General features: G+C 41.7%; 1 protein-coding gene across 17 annotated transcripts in view; it reads left to right on the top strand.

The window, feature by feature from the left end:
• The window catches only part of col12a1b (collagen, type XII, alpha 1b), a 151,982-nt gene that overhangs the window by 2,047 nt on the left and 136,831 nt on the right, over positions 1-13,104 (top strand). For all 17 annotated transcript variants that reach the window (XM_080791241.1, XM_080791251.1, XM_080791244.1 and 14 more), the window contains exons 3-10: positions 2,635-2,751; positions 3,300-3,443; positions 5,605-5,664; positions 7,765-8,028; positions 8,633-8,797; positions 10,856-11,029; positions 11,358-11,651; positions 11,853-12,455. In XM_080791241.1, the coding sequence (XP_080647367.1) occupies positions 2,635-2,751; positions 3,300-3,443; positions 5,605-5,664; positions 7,765-8,028; positions 8,633-8,797; positions 10,856-11,029; positions 11,358-11,651; positions 11,853-12,455 (1,821 nt within the window). The remainder of the gene's footprint in view (positions 1-2,634; positions 2,752-3,299; positions 3,444-5,604; positions 5,665-7,764; positions 8,029-8,632; positions 8,798-10,855; positions 11,030-11,357; positions 11,652-11,852; positions 12,456-13,104) is intronic.

Genomic DNA, 13,104 nt, shown 5'->3' with positions numbered 1-13,104 from the left:
CACCAGGCCACAACCTGGATGGCTGCTTGGAAAAGGTCAGGGGGAGTCAAACAAAGTGATTGGATTCAGATGGAATGGTTTTATATGCTGTGACCACTGACCACTGACCAGACAAACTATAGGCCTATCAGTATCGGGGAGAAAACTGTAAATGTAGGCCTATTGGATATTTTAGTTGACACATTCCAAACTCCTTTATGCAGGCAGACATGTCTACAGGTGCTTGTGTAAATTAATCATCATGTTTTTCTTTCTTTCTTTTTTTAAGATACGGTATTGTGTTTGCTCGTGCGTGTAGGCTGTGTGTCAGTGTGCCGTGCGTGTCATGCGTGCGCGCAAGCGTAGGGCGTATACACGTGTGACTGTGTGTGTGTGTGTGTGTGTGTGTGTGCGCGTGTGCGTGTGCGTGTGCGTGTGCGCGCTCGAGTGAGCGAGAGAGAGCGAGAGAGAAAGAGCTAATGAGTAACAGCCGTGCGTGGCACGGGCTAGCACCTGTGTGTGTCCGTTCTCGGTGTGCGTGCCCGGGGGGTGCCCCTTCCTTCTTTATTGTGCAAGTTGACTTTTTTAAAAGTGGCAAAATGTGGGTAGTTTTGGCCAAGAAAGACCAAATATATAGATCCATTTGGAGAACACAGCGGAGCCGACCACAGTCCATTGAGTTGATATGCCAGGTTGGTGGTTCTCCATTTTTGCTGTACCCCTCTCACTGACACCCCACACCCTCGGTCAAAGTTATCATGGCTTTGCGACAATGTTTTACAATGATATTCTTCATTACCATAAGTCCATAACCCTACCCAGGGATTTGGACTTGAGTTTCAAGGTTATCTTCTAGCACTGGTATCGTTCTACCTTCTAGCCTATTATTATTTTACAGCATCCCCTGAATCTTCTGCCCTGGTCCAGTGCGTTAGGGAAGATAACTCGCTAACGTAGGCTAGGCTACTGCTACTGGACCAGGGCTAATAGAGTCACATAATAGCCTATTAATACATGCCCAATTACTGCTTATATAGCTAGCTAGCCTGCAGGTTACATTTAACTTAAATAGTTTTATGTAGTGTATGCATTACACCCAGTCTATATATTTGTTGCATGCTCTTGCCACACAGTAATTCACAGATGCATAGCTGTTTTATTTTCAGTATATACTTAGTTATTAAGTGATTTTCCGGTGATGAATGGACAGACAGTTATGAGTCAGTCATTGTGTTTTTCCTGAAGAATATCATTATAAAATATTTCCTATTTTGTTGTCCAATGTGTGTACATGGAGGCGTTTGTCCCTCGCAAACAAGTTGCTGCAAACAACTTTTCATGTACATGTGCATGTTGCTTAGTTTGTTAGTTCAGTGTCAGTAAATCTTGTTTTGAATCTTGCCCTTTGATTTTTCCCTCCTTCCATAATTTTTTGTTTTTTCTTATGTCATGTAAATCAGTCAATTTGCCAGGACCATAGGCCAGGACCCTATATTTGTTTTGGGCCTGTTGGTGTCAATGCCCATGCCATGCACATGAGTTATAATAACATGTTTTAAAGAGCAAAGTGCCAAGGATCAGATTAAGTTATAGGCTACTTTATTAAAACTGGGTCCTGTGCTAAAATAACCTGAAGATGTCTGTAAGAACTTTGTGAAACAAAAAAAGATCTACACATGTCCTGGATGGCATTGTGTATTCTTTTATGAGGTTTGCAATGGATGGAACCGCTGAACTTGTGCAGTTATAGCAAAATAAGATCGTATACTTATCCATTGTATAATCAACATCACAGGTTGTTGTTCGTCAATTCAGTGTCATGGACATTGGATTGACATATGGACTGCTATGTTAGCTGTTCCATATTGTGTTTCCATGTACAGGGTGGGAATCATAACATTTTCTCAGTGACAGTATGATTTCTCGTGTTACCAACCTAATAACCCTATAGCATCCCTCTGCGCAGTGCACATACATGTAGCGAACATTTGTGACCGTTTGTGAAACAAAAATAGCAGATAGTCTCTTTTCGGCAAAGAGATTAGATAGCATAAAGGAGCAGTGTACACACCCCTGGGGTGAACCATGGTCAACAAAGTATAGGGTTTTAAAGTGCTACTTCCTCGGACGACATAGTGAAATTAGCCAATTTCCAAGTTCACAATGTGTTTCATTGTGAATATTCTTCAACAGTTATAACATATTTAGAAACATCTTTGAAATAATTTGAAACAAACACTCCAAAATAGGGACGCCAGAGATGTTGTTATGGTGGCGGGTTTGGGTGATGGCTAGAGTTATTTTTCCCATCCTGTTTGTGTTCACTAATGTTCTGTCCTTTCGGCAGACAAGGTTGTCTCCCACTGACTGTATTGCTTGAGTTGTTGACTGTGGCTACTGGTCACATGCAGTTTGACAGCTCAAACGGATGTCATTTTCCCTCCAAAATGGCTTATTCCTATTATTAATATGCTTGTATAATATGTTTACCTCTGTACCGTGCCTGTACTGTATGTTTTGCCCCAACAGTGAACAATATAACTTCAATCCCTGAAGTGTTGATTGTTGGAAAATGCTACTATGTCATACTTCATCTAAAATACACTCATTGCAATGTCAAAGATATTAACTTTGTTAACCCTTTTCTATTTACAGTTGATCCACCATCAGATTTGAGATTTAAGATTTTAAATGAGAACACAGTGCAAATGACATGGACAAGGCCATATTCTAGGATAGAAGGCTACAGAATACAAGTTTCCTCAGACACAGGTGGGTAGTCGTTAAAACTACGGGTCCCAGCATGCCTGGACTGTAACATTACAAGTGTTAACAAGAGCAATCACTCTCACTGACGACACTAGCCACACCCAGCCATTATTGATTGATTTATTGATTTATTAACAGTTTGCAGAATTACAGTACATTTCAAGTACAACTCAATACAAAAACTGATAACAGTGAGTGGACGACACCATAAAGCAATTATCTAAAGATCCACACATGAACACTTACCTCTGTAGGATTACGTTCTTTTTAAATGAATGAATGAATACATGGATACATGTAATGGACAGGATGCAAAGATTTTCATAGATTTTGGTATCTTCTCATCATCTTCTCATTATTTTTTACACTAAACTAAATGTATCAGTATTGCATTGTTATTGTGTCAGGAAGGTTTTACATTTAGTTTTAAAGTAATTACTGTAATACTCAATATTTTTTCATTGTATTATGCACAGCTTGATACATGTATAGTCGCCTATTGTGAATATCTGCTGTCGGTTCCCTAATGTCTTCTTTGTTCATGGTTGTAGCGGAACCGATAAAAGAATTTACACTCCCTGCCTCTGCGACGCAGACGTCAATCTCGGAGTTGACTCCAGATGTGGATTATGCAGTCACAATATCAGCATACAGTGGAGCGGAAGAGAGTCTACCCATATCTGGTCAGATCACGAGTGAGTAATTCTGTATTCTTACTGTAATGCTGCCATTGATAATGGTGATGAACGGTTAAGGGGAAAATTACAAAATGCTGGTAAAGTTTGTCTCACAGTGCAGATCCGCCTTCGCGTTTGAGTGAGGACACGCTGTGATTGGCCAGTGCACTTGTGCAAGGACACGCTGTGATTGGCCAGCAGCCACTTTGAGTGTCAGTCGGGGCAAACGCTCTCGCCAAAACATATGATTTAGTATTCTGTGCCTATCGTGTTGCAACTCTAACAGGGCTGCGTCGGCTAAGCGAACTTCGCAACATTCGACACGGTAACTGGTGTGGTGTCTCTCGTGGCTCAAGTTGGCTTGAGGCGGCGTCCCTCATCGCGGTCTAAATCTGTACTTTACCCCATACTACTAGTAGGAGGGGGGCGTAACCATTTACTCAAATGCAAAGGCGATTCCGCACTCACATGACGGACCAAGAACATGGAAGCCTTGTTCTATTCTAAAAACTTGGTTGGCTAGAAAAATAGTGCAACTGGCATTAAAAAAGAAAAGAAGAAGCGCTACGTGGGTCCTTTATGTAGAGAAAACTGTAGACAGGTGCTCTTTGGAGAGGGTTTCATATAGCAAAGCACAGGATTTCCTAAAAAGTTCTATACCTTGAGTCAATGTCACTGTGGAAGGAGGTATAAGGTGGCGAACTTAAAAGAGGGTCCAAGGCAGCTCTGTCCAGTTGAAGTAGAAAAAAAAAATCCTTTATTTCATTTTAAAAGGGTTAAAAACACGACCAACGCGTTTTGGCCTGCATGGGCCTTCATCAGGGTCAACAGTTGACCCTGATGAAGGCCCATGCAGGCCAGTGCAACTGGCATGTTTCAGAACGTGACCCCCGAAAATAATCACATTTTAACTAAAAATTCCGAAAATAGCTGTTGTGAGCTTGTAGATCAGCTATTTTCACAATATTTGAAATTTTTGGCCAATTTTTGACCAGTTTTTATAGTAGGCTATAGTTTGTTCATTACTTTCGAGGCAGTAATGGCATTTTTTCCCCATTCCCCCCCTTAAATTGTCACTTAACTGGCATCCGGGGACCCCCTAAAATGAATACTGGACAACTCACCCCGGTACTTGCCTGTTTGTTTTTTTTCACAGAATTTTCACCAGTGAGGGGGATAACTTTGTAATATGCTATTGGCTGTTTGTATTCTTTTTGGAAAAATATAAAAATATACTCCTGTGGAAAGGCTATATTATTATTATATATATATTGACCCTATAAACAGTTAGCCTCGGTATCCAGGCTTTTATTTTTCATTCGCATTCTTCTAGCCATGCAGTGAATTTTGGGACATGCCAGCAATTATGGTAGGATTAAAAAAATATATAATTTCATTATTCTTCCCTCCCTGCACTGAAAGAAAAGACTACACAGTAAAATAGTGTTCATTTATCCATTTGTAACTAAATATAAGATTTTAATCAAATTGACCCTGACAGGTCCATTTGATTACATCTGCATTCTACTGAATTGTACAGACAAAAGTACCATATGCTCTAATGTTATGAGAATACTTGTGGTAGGGGAGGTCTTCTTGGCATCATTACAGTATACAGGACATGGTTTTACAGAACCCGCACAGCCAAGTCGAGCTCTAGAGATTCAAAAGGAATCTGGGAGAACCGATTGCATCAGCCCATTAGTGTATGATTTGCTTTTGCTTGCTCATTGTATCCACAAAAGGGACATTTTCATAAGAAACTTCCTTGTAAAAGCCCAGGGCTTGTTCCAAAGTGATATAATCCACAATGTGGTGAGAAATTGACACCCACTCACTCACACAAAATAATTAGTCGTACATAAGTCGTCTTTGCGACTTGTGCTGTTTTTCATAGTAATAATGTCTCTAGGACCCTGTAACATTCATTTTGTAGTGGTACTTCTGTGGTTTTACGCTGTTGTGTAAATAGACCACATACACAACAGAACTGAATTCTGGGAATCACAGTTCTAACAGTACATAGGCAGACAAGAGGTTTTGCCAAAAATACTTCTAAAATGAATGTTATGCAGTATGACATTAAATAGTTAGTTGGAAACGCAGATTGATTTCTGATGTGTCTGATTTCAAATCATCATTGTTTTTAATTAATTGCTATTCCATTGTTTATTTTTAGTCCAGTCAAGTGGCAGCAATGGAGCAGCGCCCAGGAAACCACAGCTTACGGACTCAGTCAGTAAGTCACTGCATACAAATATGAATCTTTGACATGATGTGACACACACGGATGTACCTCCATTCTCAAGGATGACTTGACCAAACTAAAGAAGAATCATGACATGTACATTGAGTTCTTCAAGAACCTTCCCAGTTCATTCTAGATCTCTCTTGTTTACCATTGGGCTTGTTCCATGTGGTGTGTTAGGTCAACAGCGAAGGGAGTTTCCACATATCCACATACAATACTCCATTGTATAGCAAAACATTCAAAAGTGGACTATATAACTCCCAAAGGCGTTTAGTCATTAGTTTGGTTTGTTGCCTTCCATGCAGTCAGCCTGCCAGTCATGCCAGTCAGAGGGAGTTTTTCACATGCTCAGTTGTAGGGCGTTTGGGGGGAGGGGGGGGGGGTGTAGGTGTAGAGGTAACAGCTGTATCCAGGCCTCTGGTGCTATGGAGCTGAATGTGACCCAGCCCTACAGTGCTGAGGGAAGTGGAAATCATTACAGAGCCCCTGATTTACAAGAGCTCTGCTGCTTGCCCCAGTCCAGTTCACACCAGCAACTTGGACTGTTAAGTAGTCACTTGGTTCAAAGAATGATACGTTTGAATACATAGTCCAGCTTGGAAACCACTACTGAGTCGTATTGTGCTGATAGGGATTATGGAGTACCAAGAGATAAACATGTTTCTCCATCCAACATAATTACGACATGAAATTTCTCCTGCTTATGTCATGATCTCAGGGTACCATGTACTAAGTTGTTTGCCAATAGGATATGGATTGGTTTTCCATTATTCCTGGGCAGTATGTGAGTGCTAAGGGGGTAGTTCCCCTCATACATTATTATGCATTTTATAAATGATAGGGGACAACATGTTGGACCACAGTTTGCCCCAAGAGACAAATTTTACAGCTCACTTATAAATATACCTGACGGCAAACCCTGTGCTGTTTTCTTTGGCCAAAAAGATAATGCTTTGTTGGCTCACAAGGCCATGGAAACGCGAGGATCTCTCCAGAAGTTTTTCCTCAGGTCAAATAATTTACTGCTTCCATTGTTCCTGTAGCAGCTCAATAAATACAGACATCTTGTGCATTGATCCTGCTTCATGCCTGTATACACAGTGGTAGTCATTGTAGTAATCCCTCTTCACACATTGATCTTGCACTGCCTTCAAAGGGCCCACATCCCCTCGCTTTGTGATGTGACTCTCCACCATGATTGAGAGTCTCCCATAGCTGTCACTCGATGAGAGTGCATGATTCACTCCTCCACTCCCCTCCGTCAACAAGTCTGCACTGATGCCCACTTAAGAGTGAAGGTTTGAGGAATATGTTCCAAAGAAATTACATTTAAGCCTTGCGGTTTACTTGCTTAAATGGTGGGGTAGTGCATTTCGAAGATTCTAAGATTGCACTTCCTTCTTGTTGTGCAGGAGGGTGAAATCACCCCTCAGCGTCTTTGGCGCAGGTAGGTAAGGGAACTTGGTGCTACTGTACAGTGAGGGGGACAAAGGAAATGCAACCCCTGTTATGTATGATGGCATAGGTGTCTGTCTGTACTCTGTACTACTCTGTACTGTACTACTCTCTCTGAATGAGAGAGATACTCTTTAAGTGTTTTTCTATGATTCCATGCTTTCATAGAAAGAAAAAAAACAACAAGTCATTTTAATAAAAGTATAGTCAAATATGCCTTTCAATAATTGAAAGGCAACACAACAGACTAGACTAGAGTCATTAAGATATTTGTTATTGTGATATGGCATAAGTGGTATATACAAATATAAAGATTGGATCGGGAAAGATTGGTATCGGCATGTCTCAAAATCAAATGATTGGAATCGGATCGGGAGCAAAAACGTGATCGGGACATCCCTAGTCAGGACTCTTCTAATGTTTGTCTGAAGTACAAATATTTGCATTTACTTGTGTAGATCTTGTTAATCTCTCTCTCTCTCTCTCTCTCTCTCTCTCTCTCTCTTTATCTCTCTCCACTTTACTTTTTACTAGGGTCCAGCAAGCATTCAGACAAAAAGGGACGACTTATACATTGTCAACATCCATATATTTAGTTATTTACCCTGCTTTTTCTCCCCCTTCCTCTCCCAGAATGCTCGGTCAGCGCCATCGCCGACTTGGTGTTTTTGGTGGACGGCTCCTGGAGCGTCGGCCGAGACAACTTCAAGTACATCCGCAGTTTTATCTCGGCGGTGGCCGGCGCCTTCGAGATGGGGGCGGACAAGGCCAGAGTGGCCGTGGTCCAGTACAGCAGCGACACCAGGGCAGAATTCAATCTGAACCAGCACATGACGCGGGGCGCCCTCCAAAGAGCCATCAGCAATCTGCCCTACAAGGGAGGCAACACCATGACTGGTACAATACCTCCTCTCAGCTGTCACGCCAATTTATTTGACACGATCATGCATCTACAGTAGTGCAATGCATCTAGTGTAGTGGTTAGACTCAGAGCATATGCCTTTCATGCGGAAGGCCATGGAGTCGCCAAAATCAAATGGGTTCAGATGTGAGCCAAGTCTCCTGAGGAGGCGCGGACGGGGTATCCGGACGTAAAAACAAATCCAATGCATCTATAGTTTTATTAATCAAACTGCAGCCGTCTTGCCTGTTTGTTATAAAACAGGGGTTACCTGCGTAACCTAATGTTATTACCCAGTAATCACATAATGACCCACCTCAATAACATCATGTAGCTTTGATTCACTGACTGGGCCTAGCAGTAAAATAATTATTTGGATCATCATGCAGTGATTTGGTGCATTTTTGTGCAAATTCCAGAAAGGCATTATTCACCACTATATTGCTGGTACAGGTCATAATCTTAAAAAAAAGAAGAGTGTTATTAGTCCTTGATTAGTGTTAAACGGTGATACATGGTCATGGATATAATCATGATGATGGCCGTAAGAGTTACCCATAGTCCATAGGATGGACAGTAACACCATTCACTGTGCTACAGGGGATGCCCTTGTTTTCCTGTTGAAGAATACCTTCACTGAGGCTGCCGGCGCGAGGAAAGGCTTTCCCAAAGTGGCCGTGATCATCACTGACAGCAAGTCCCAGGACGAGGTGGGGAGTTACGCCAGGAGGCTGAAAAACATGGGCGTAGAGATCTTCGTCCTAGGTATCTAGACCAAACTTTTATAACACTTACACTTCTGGACTGTAGACTGTATTGTTTATGTTGGAGTTTTAGTTCAATAGGAATAGGACAACTATAGGATTGTGAGTCCTATTTGTCATCACAGTTTCATATTTTGTTGCTGTCGGGTGGAAACCTCATCTGTCCAGAACTGATACTTTTCAGAAGTCTAATTCAGACAATAGTATAGATCTATAGAGCGTTTTGTAGACTATTTTGTTGCTATACTTTTGTGTGTAGTATGTAGTAAAGTGACTGTGATGAGACCAGCTATGTTGAGGTTCTCTCTGGGAGTAACAAGGATGCATAGGATCAGGAACATCAGAGGCAGAGCGCATTTCAGATGTTTTGGAATTTGGAGATAAAGCCAGACAGGCTAGACTGAGATGGTTTGGACACGTACAGAGGAGGATAGAAGGATGTTGAGGTTGGAACTGCCAGGCAGGAGGCAATGAGGCATAGAGGAACCCATTTATAGGTGTAGTGAAAGAGGACATGAAGTTAGTTGGTGTGAGAGAAGAGGAAGCATAGGACAGGGTGAGATGGAGGCAGATGATTTGCTGTGGCGAAGGGAAATGCTGAAGGGAAAAGAAGATGACGTAGTAAAGCATTAATTTACAGGAAGAAAAAAACCCCCATAGAATATGGACATAGGTGGTTTCTGCCTGAGGATTTGTGGTATGACTGAGTACATGCTGTCACTCTTTCCAAACAGAGTAGACGTAACTGTTAAGAGCTGTCTTCTCGCCAGCATTACAGTAAGCTGTGGAAGATAATGCATGCCTTTTTCCAAACAATATAAATTAGGCTATGAATGTAAAATATACAATTAAAGCTGCAATCCGGAACTTATGCAAATGTTATTGTAACCGACCTACCGTATGTAGGGGACCACCAGTGGTCCCTGAGGGGGTTCCAGGTTATAGATCTACAGTGATGAAACCAAATGGACCCGTACAGGTCCATTTGGTTTCATTGTACGCTCTCAAGAGCGTAAAATTGGGTAAAATTATTGTTAAACATCTGTATTGCTTAATTTACAAGAAGTCTACGCAATTAGAGAATGTACCCAGGTTCGAATCCATAGTAATAATATATAATAATAAAAATCACACCTGTGTGAAATGAGGGGCGCTTTATCATCTCACATCATCGCGATATCATAACATAACATGCCTATGCCGATTTGCTCAATGACATACAAAATAAACAAATTAAACTCTGTCCATTGTCAATGGCGTGTTTGTCTAGACAAGACAAACATTAAACCTGTATATAGGAGGGGCTAGCGCCCCTCAATAATAATACACTTTATTTGTATAGCAACTTTCATAGCATCAGATGCAGCCCAAAGAGTTTTACATTAAAAACAATAGATCAACAAAAGAAAATAACACAATGTTAAATAAAATCAAAAACATGATCAAGAACAAATTAAAAGGAGGCAGTATGAAAATTAAAACAATACAGTAGTAGACACGCAACTCACGGATTGCAGCTTTAAGTTACTTTATAAGTAACCACTCTGGTAACGGAGTCAATAAGCAAAGAAAGGCGAGACGATTGTAAAACCTACTTGTCTTGAGTGGAATCAAATGGGTTTTGTTCTTAGCACACGTGCTGTCATATTTTCCAACCACAGAAGAATTACAGTGAAGACATGACCTTCAGTCAGTGAGCAGCAGTGAATCCAGCTGGATAATCTTAAATTGCAAACGTGGAAAAGAAGTGTTTAATTTCACGTCTTTATAGATCAACTCATTTTACCCAGCGTTTACAGTGCTCAAACCTGAAGGGAAAAAATGCAGCATTTGAATTCTGACGCTCTGACAATCATTTTCACATGTTGCCATTGACTTTAACAAGGATCGCTTCAAATTTACTGGTGTTGCCTATTCATTTAAGAATGAGTAACTCCCCTGTAATTTGGCAGAAAATCAAGACTGCAATGGTTATATGGAACATTTCACAATTTTTACGAGAGATTGTATACTGTAACGTGACTTTTCTTTCTCTTTTTTTGGTCCTTGTCTCGTTTAGGGATCAAAGCGGCAGATGAGGAAGAGATGAAGGTTATGGCTTCCACCCCATACAGAACACACATCTATAATGTCGCTAACTTTGACCAGATTAGCAAGATCCAGAAAGACCTCATTACCCAAGTGTGTGCTGGTGTCGACGATCAACTCAACTCACTTGTCAGTGGAGAGGAAGGTTTGTTTGTTTCTGTTCCAACATGCAACATTTCCATCTAACTATTTAGCTGTCCAGCCTGAACTAGGCTTTGTCGCATGACGGTGTTGTATAGGAAGAAATCACAACTAGCTCACAACGCATCACCTTCGTTATTAAAAATATATATATCAGTAAATCTCGCACTGGGCTGTTAACACATCCTATTGTCTCAGTCAGTGCCTTGTGGCAGTATACACTGTGTAATGTGTGTATCTCTTTCTGCTATTTCGGTAGATATGCCTTTACACCAAAGCAGTAAATACATTTAATTTGGAAAATAAGGCGATTCTCATTGTAATTTTCACAGTCGTTGAACCAGCTGCAAACCTCCAAGTCCTCGAGGTGGCCTCCAAGTCCATGCGAATCGTATGGGATCCTTCCATTGGAGATGACATATCTGGATACAAGCTGCAGATGGTCCCTATGATGGCCGGTACTAAACAACAGGAGCTGTACACGGGCCACAAACAGACCATGGCCCTGGTTAGGGACCTGGCTCCAGAAACAGAGTACCAGATCAGCCTGTTTGCCCTCAAAGGCCTGACCCCCAGCGATCCCATCATGGTTATGCAGAAGACTGCACCGGTCAAAGTGAGCACGGGTGAGTATCACATCTCTAAAGGTTGAATTTATTTACGTAATACCTGAGTGGGCACTCTGTACTGTGATTATGGGATGATGATGATGACATTTAATTTAAGTCTCCGAGCGTACACATGTATTTGTCATTCACTCATCAGTGTGAACAAATCAGTGATTCTTAGAGGACCATGTCACAAAAATCTATTCCATTTAATTCCAGATTGTGCACTTGGAGTGGACGTGCAGGCTGATGTGGTGCTCCTAGTTGATGGCTCATACAGTATTGGTTTGGCCAACTTTGCCAAAGTACGGGCTTTCCTGGAGGTTCTGGTGAAAACCTTTGACATCGGGGAACACAAGATCCAGATTAGCTTGGTGCAGTACAGTCGGGACCCCCACACCGAATTCTACCTGAACACCCACCACGACCTTGATGCCGTGGTCAAAGCTGTGAGGACATTTCCGTATCGAGGGGGCTCCACAAACACGGGCAGGGCCATGACGTATGTGAGGGACAAGATCTTCCAGACCACCCGAGGGGCACGACCCAATGTCCCTCGCGTTACGATCCTGATCACTGATGGGAAATCCTCAGACGCATTTAAAGAGCCAGCCACCAAGCTAAGGAATGCCGACGTGGAGATCTTTGCTGTTGGTGTCAAGGACGCTGTACGATCTGAGCTGGAGTCCATTGCCAATGCCCCTAAGGAGACCCACGTGTACACTGTTGAGGATTTCGATGCGTTCCAGAGGATATCCAAGGAATTGACCCAGGCCATCTGCCTGAGGATTGAACAGGAGCTCCGCAACATCAACAAACGACGTGAGTAATAATATTAATACAAATTCCGTACAGTTGTTGCTTTGCACTATGTAAGCATAATCTAAAAACAATGTGTCATGTACATTGTATAGCCAAGAGCTGTAGACTTGAGAACTTAACTAGACTTGAGTCAGGCTCGAGGTGCAACAATCTGTACTTGCAAAGTCACTTGGAGAGATTTGATTTATTTGCAACTTGACTGCTTAATCGTTTAAGACTCAACTAGAGATTTGAAAGTTATTCAATTAGCAACTTTAACATGTATGACTATCACATGCTTAGTTTAGCCTACTGCTTCGCACACAGTCTTCATTTTTGTAACATTTGAAGTGACCGTGCCATGGTGCACGTAACTGACTTGGCAATACGAAACTGGCGTGGATATCTGCTTATGAGGATGGGCAGAGCTTTGACTTGAAACTTAATTGGGACTCTTGGGTAATAAAAACCCAAAGACTTGACATGTCTTGACTTGGATTTGAATGAAAGGACTTGGGACTTGGCATGGACTGGAACATCTCTGTCAAGTACTGGTTAGTGGTTACACTGCTGGAATATTCTTTTCCAAAACATTTTTTAGAGGCTAGTACATAATAATCTCACATTTATCCCCACAGTCAAATATTCACTCCCCCCCCCCCCCTACACA

Source organism: Protomyctophum bolini (genome assembly GCF_963924005.1).
Source record: "Protomyctophum bolini genome assembly, chromosome: 19".
In the NCBI taxonomy this organism is placed as follows: Eukaryota; Metazoa; Chordata; class Actinopteri; order Myctophiformes; family Myctophidae; genus Protomyctophum; species Protomyctophum bolini.
Note: the sequence above shows the minus strand (reverse complement) of the source record. Positions and strands in the feature narration are given on the sequence as shown.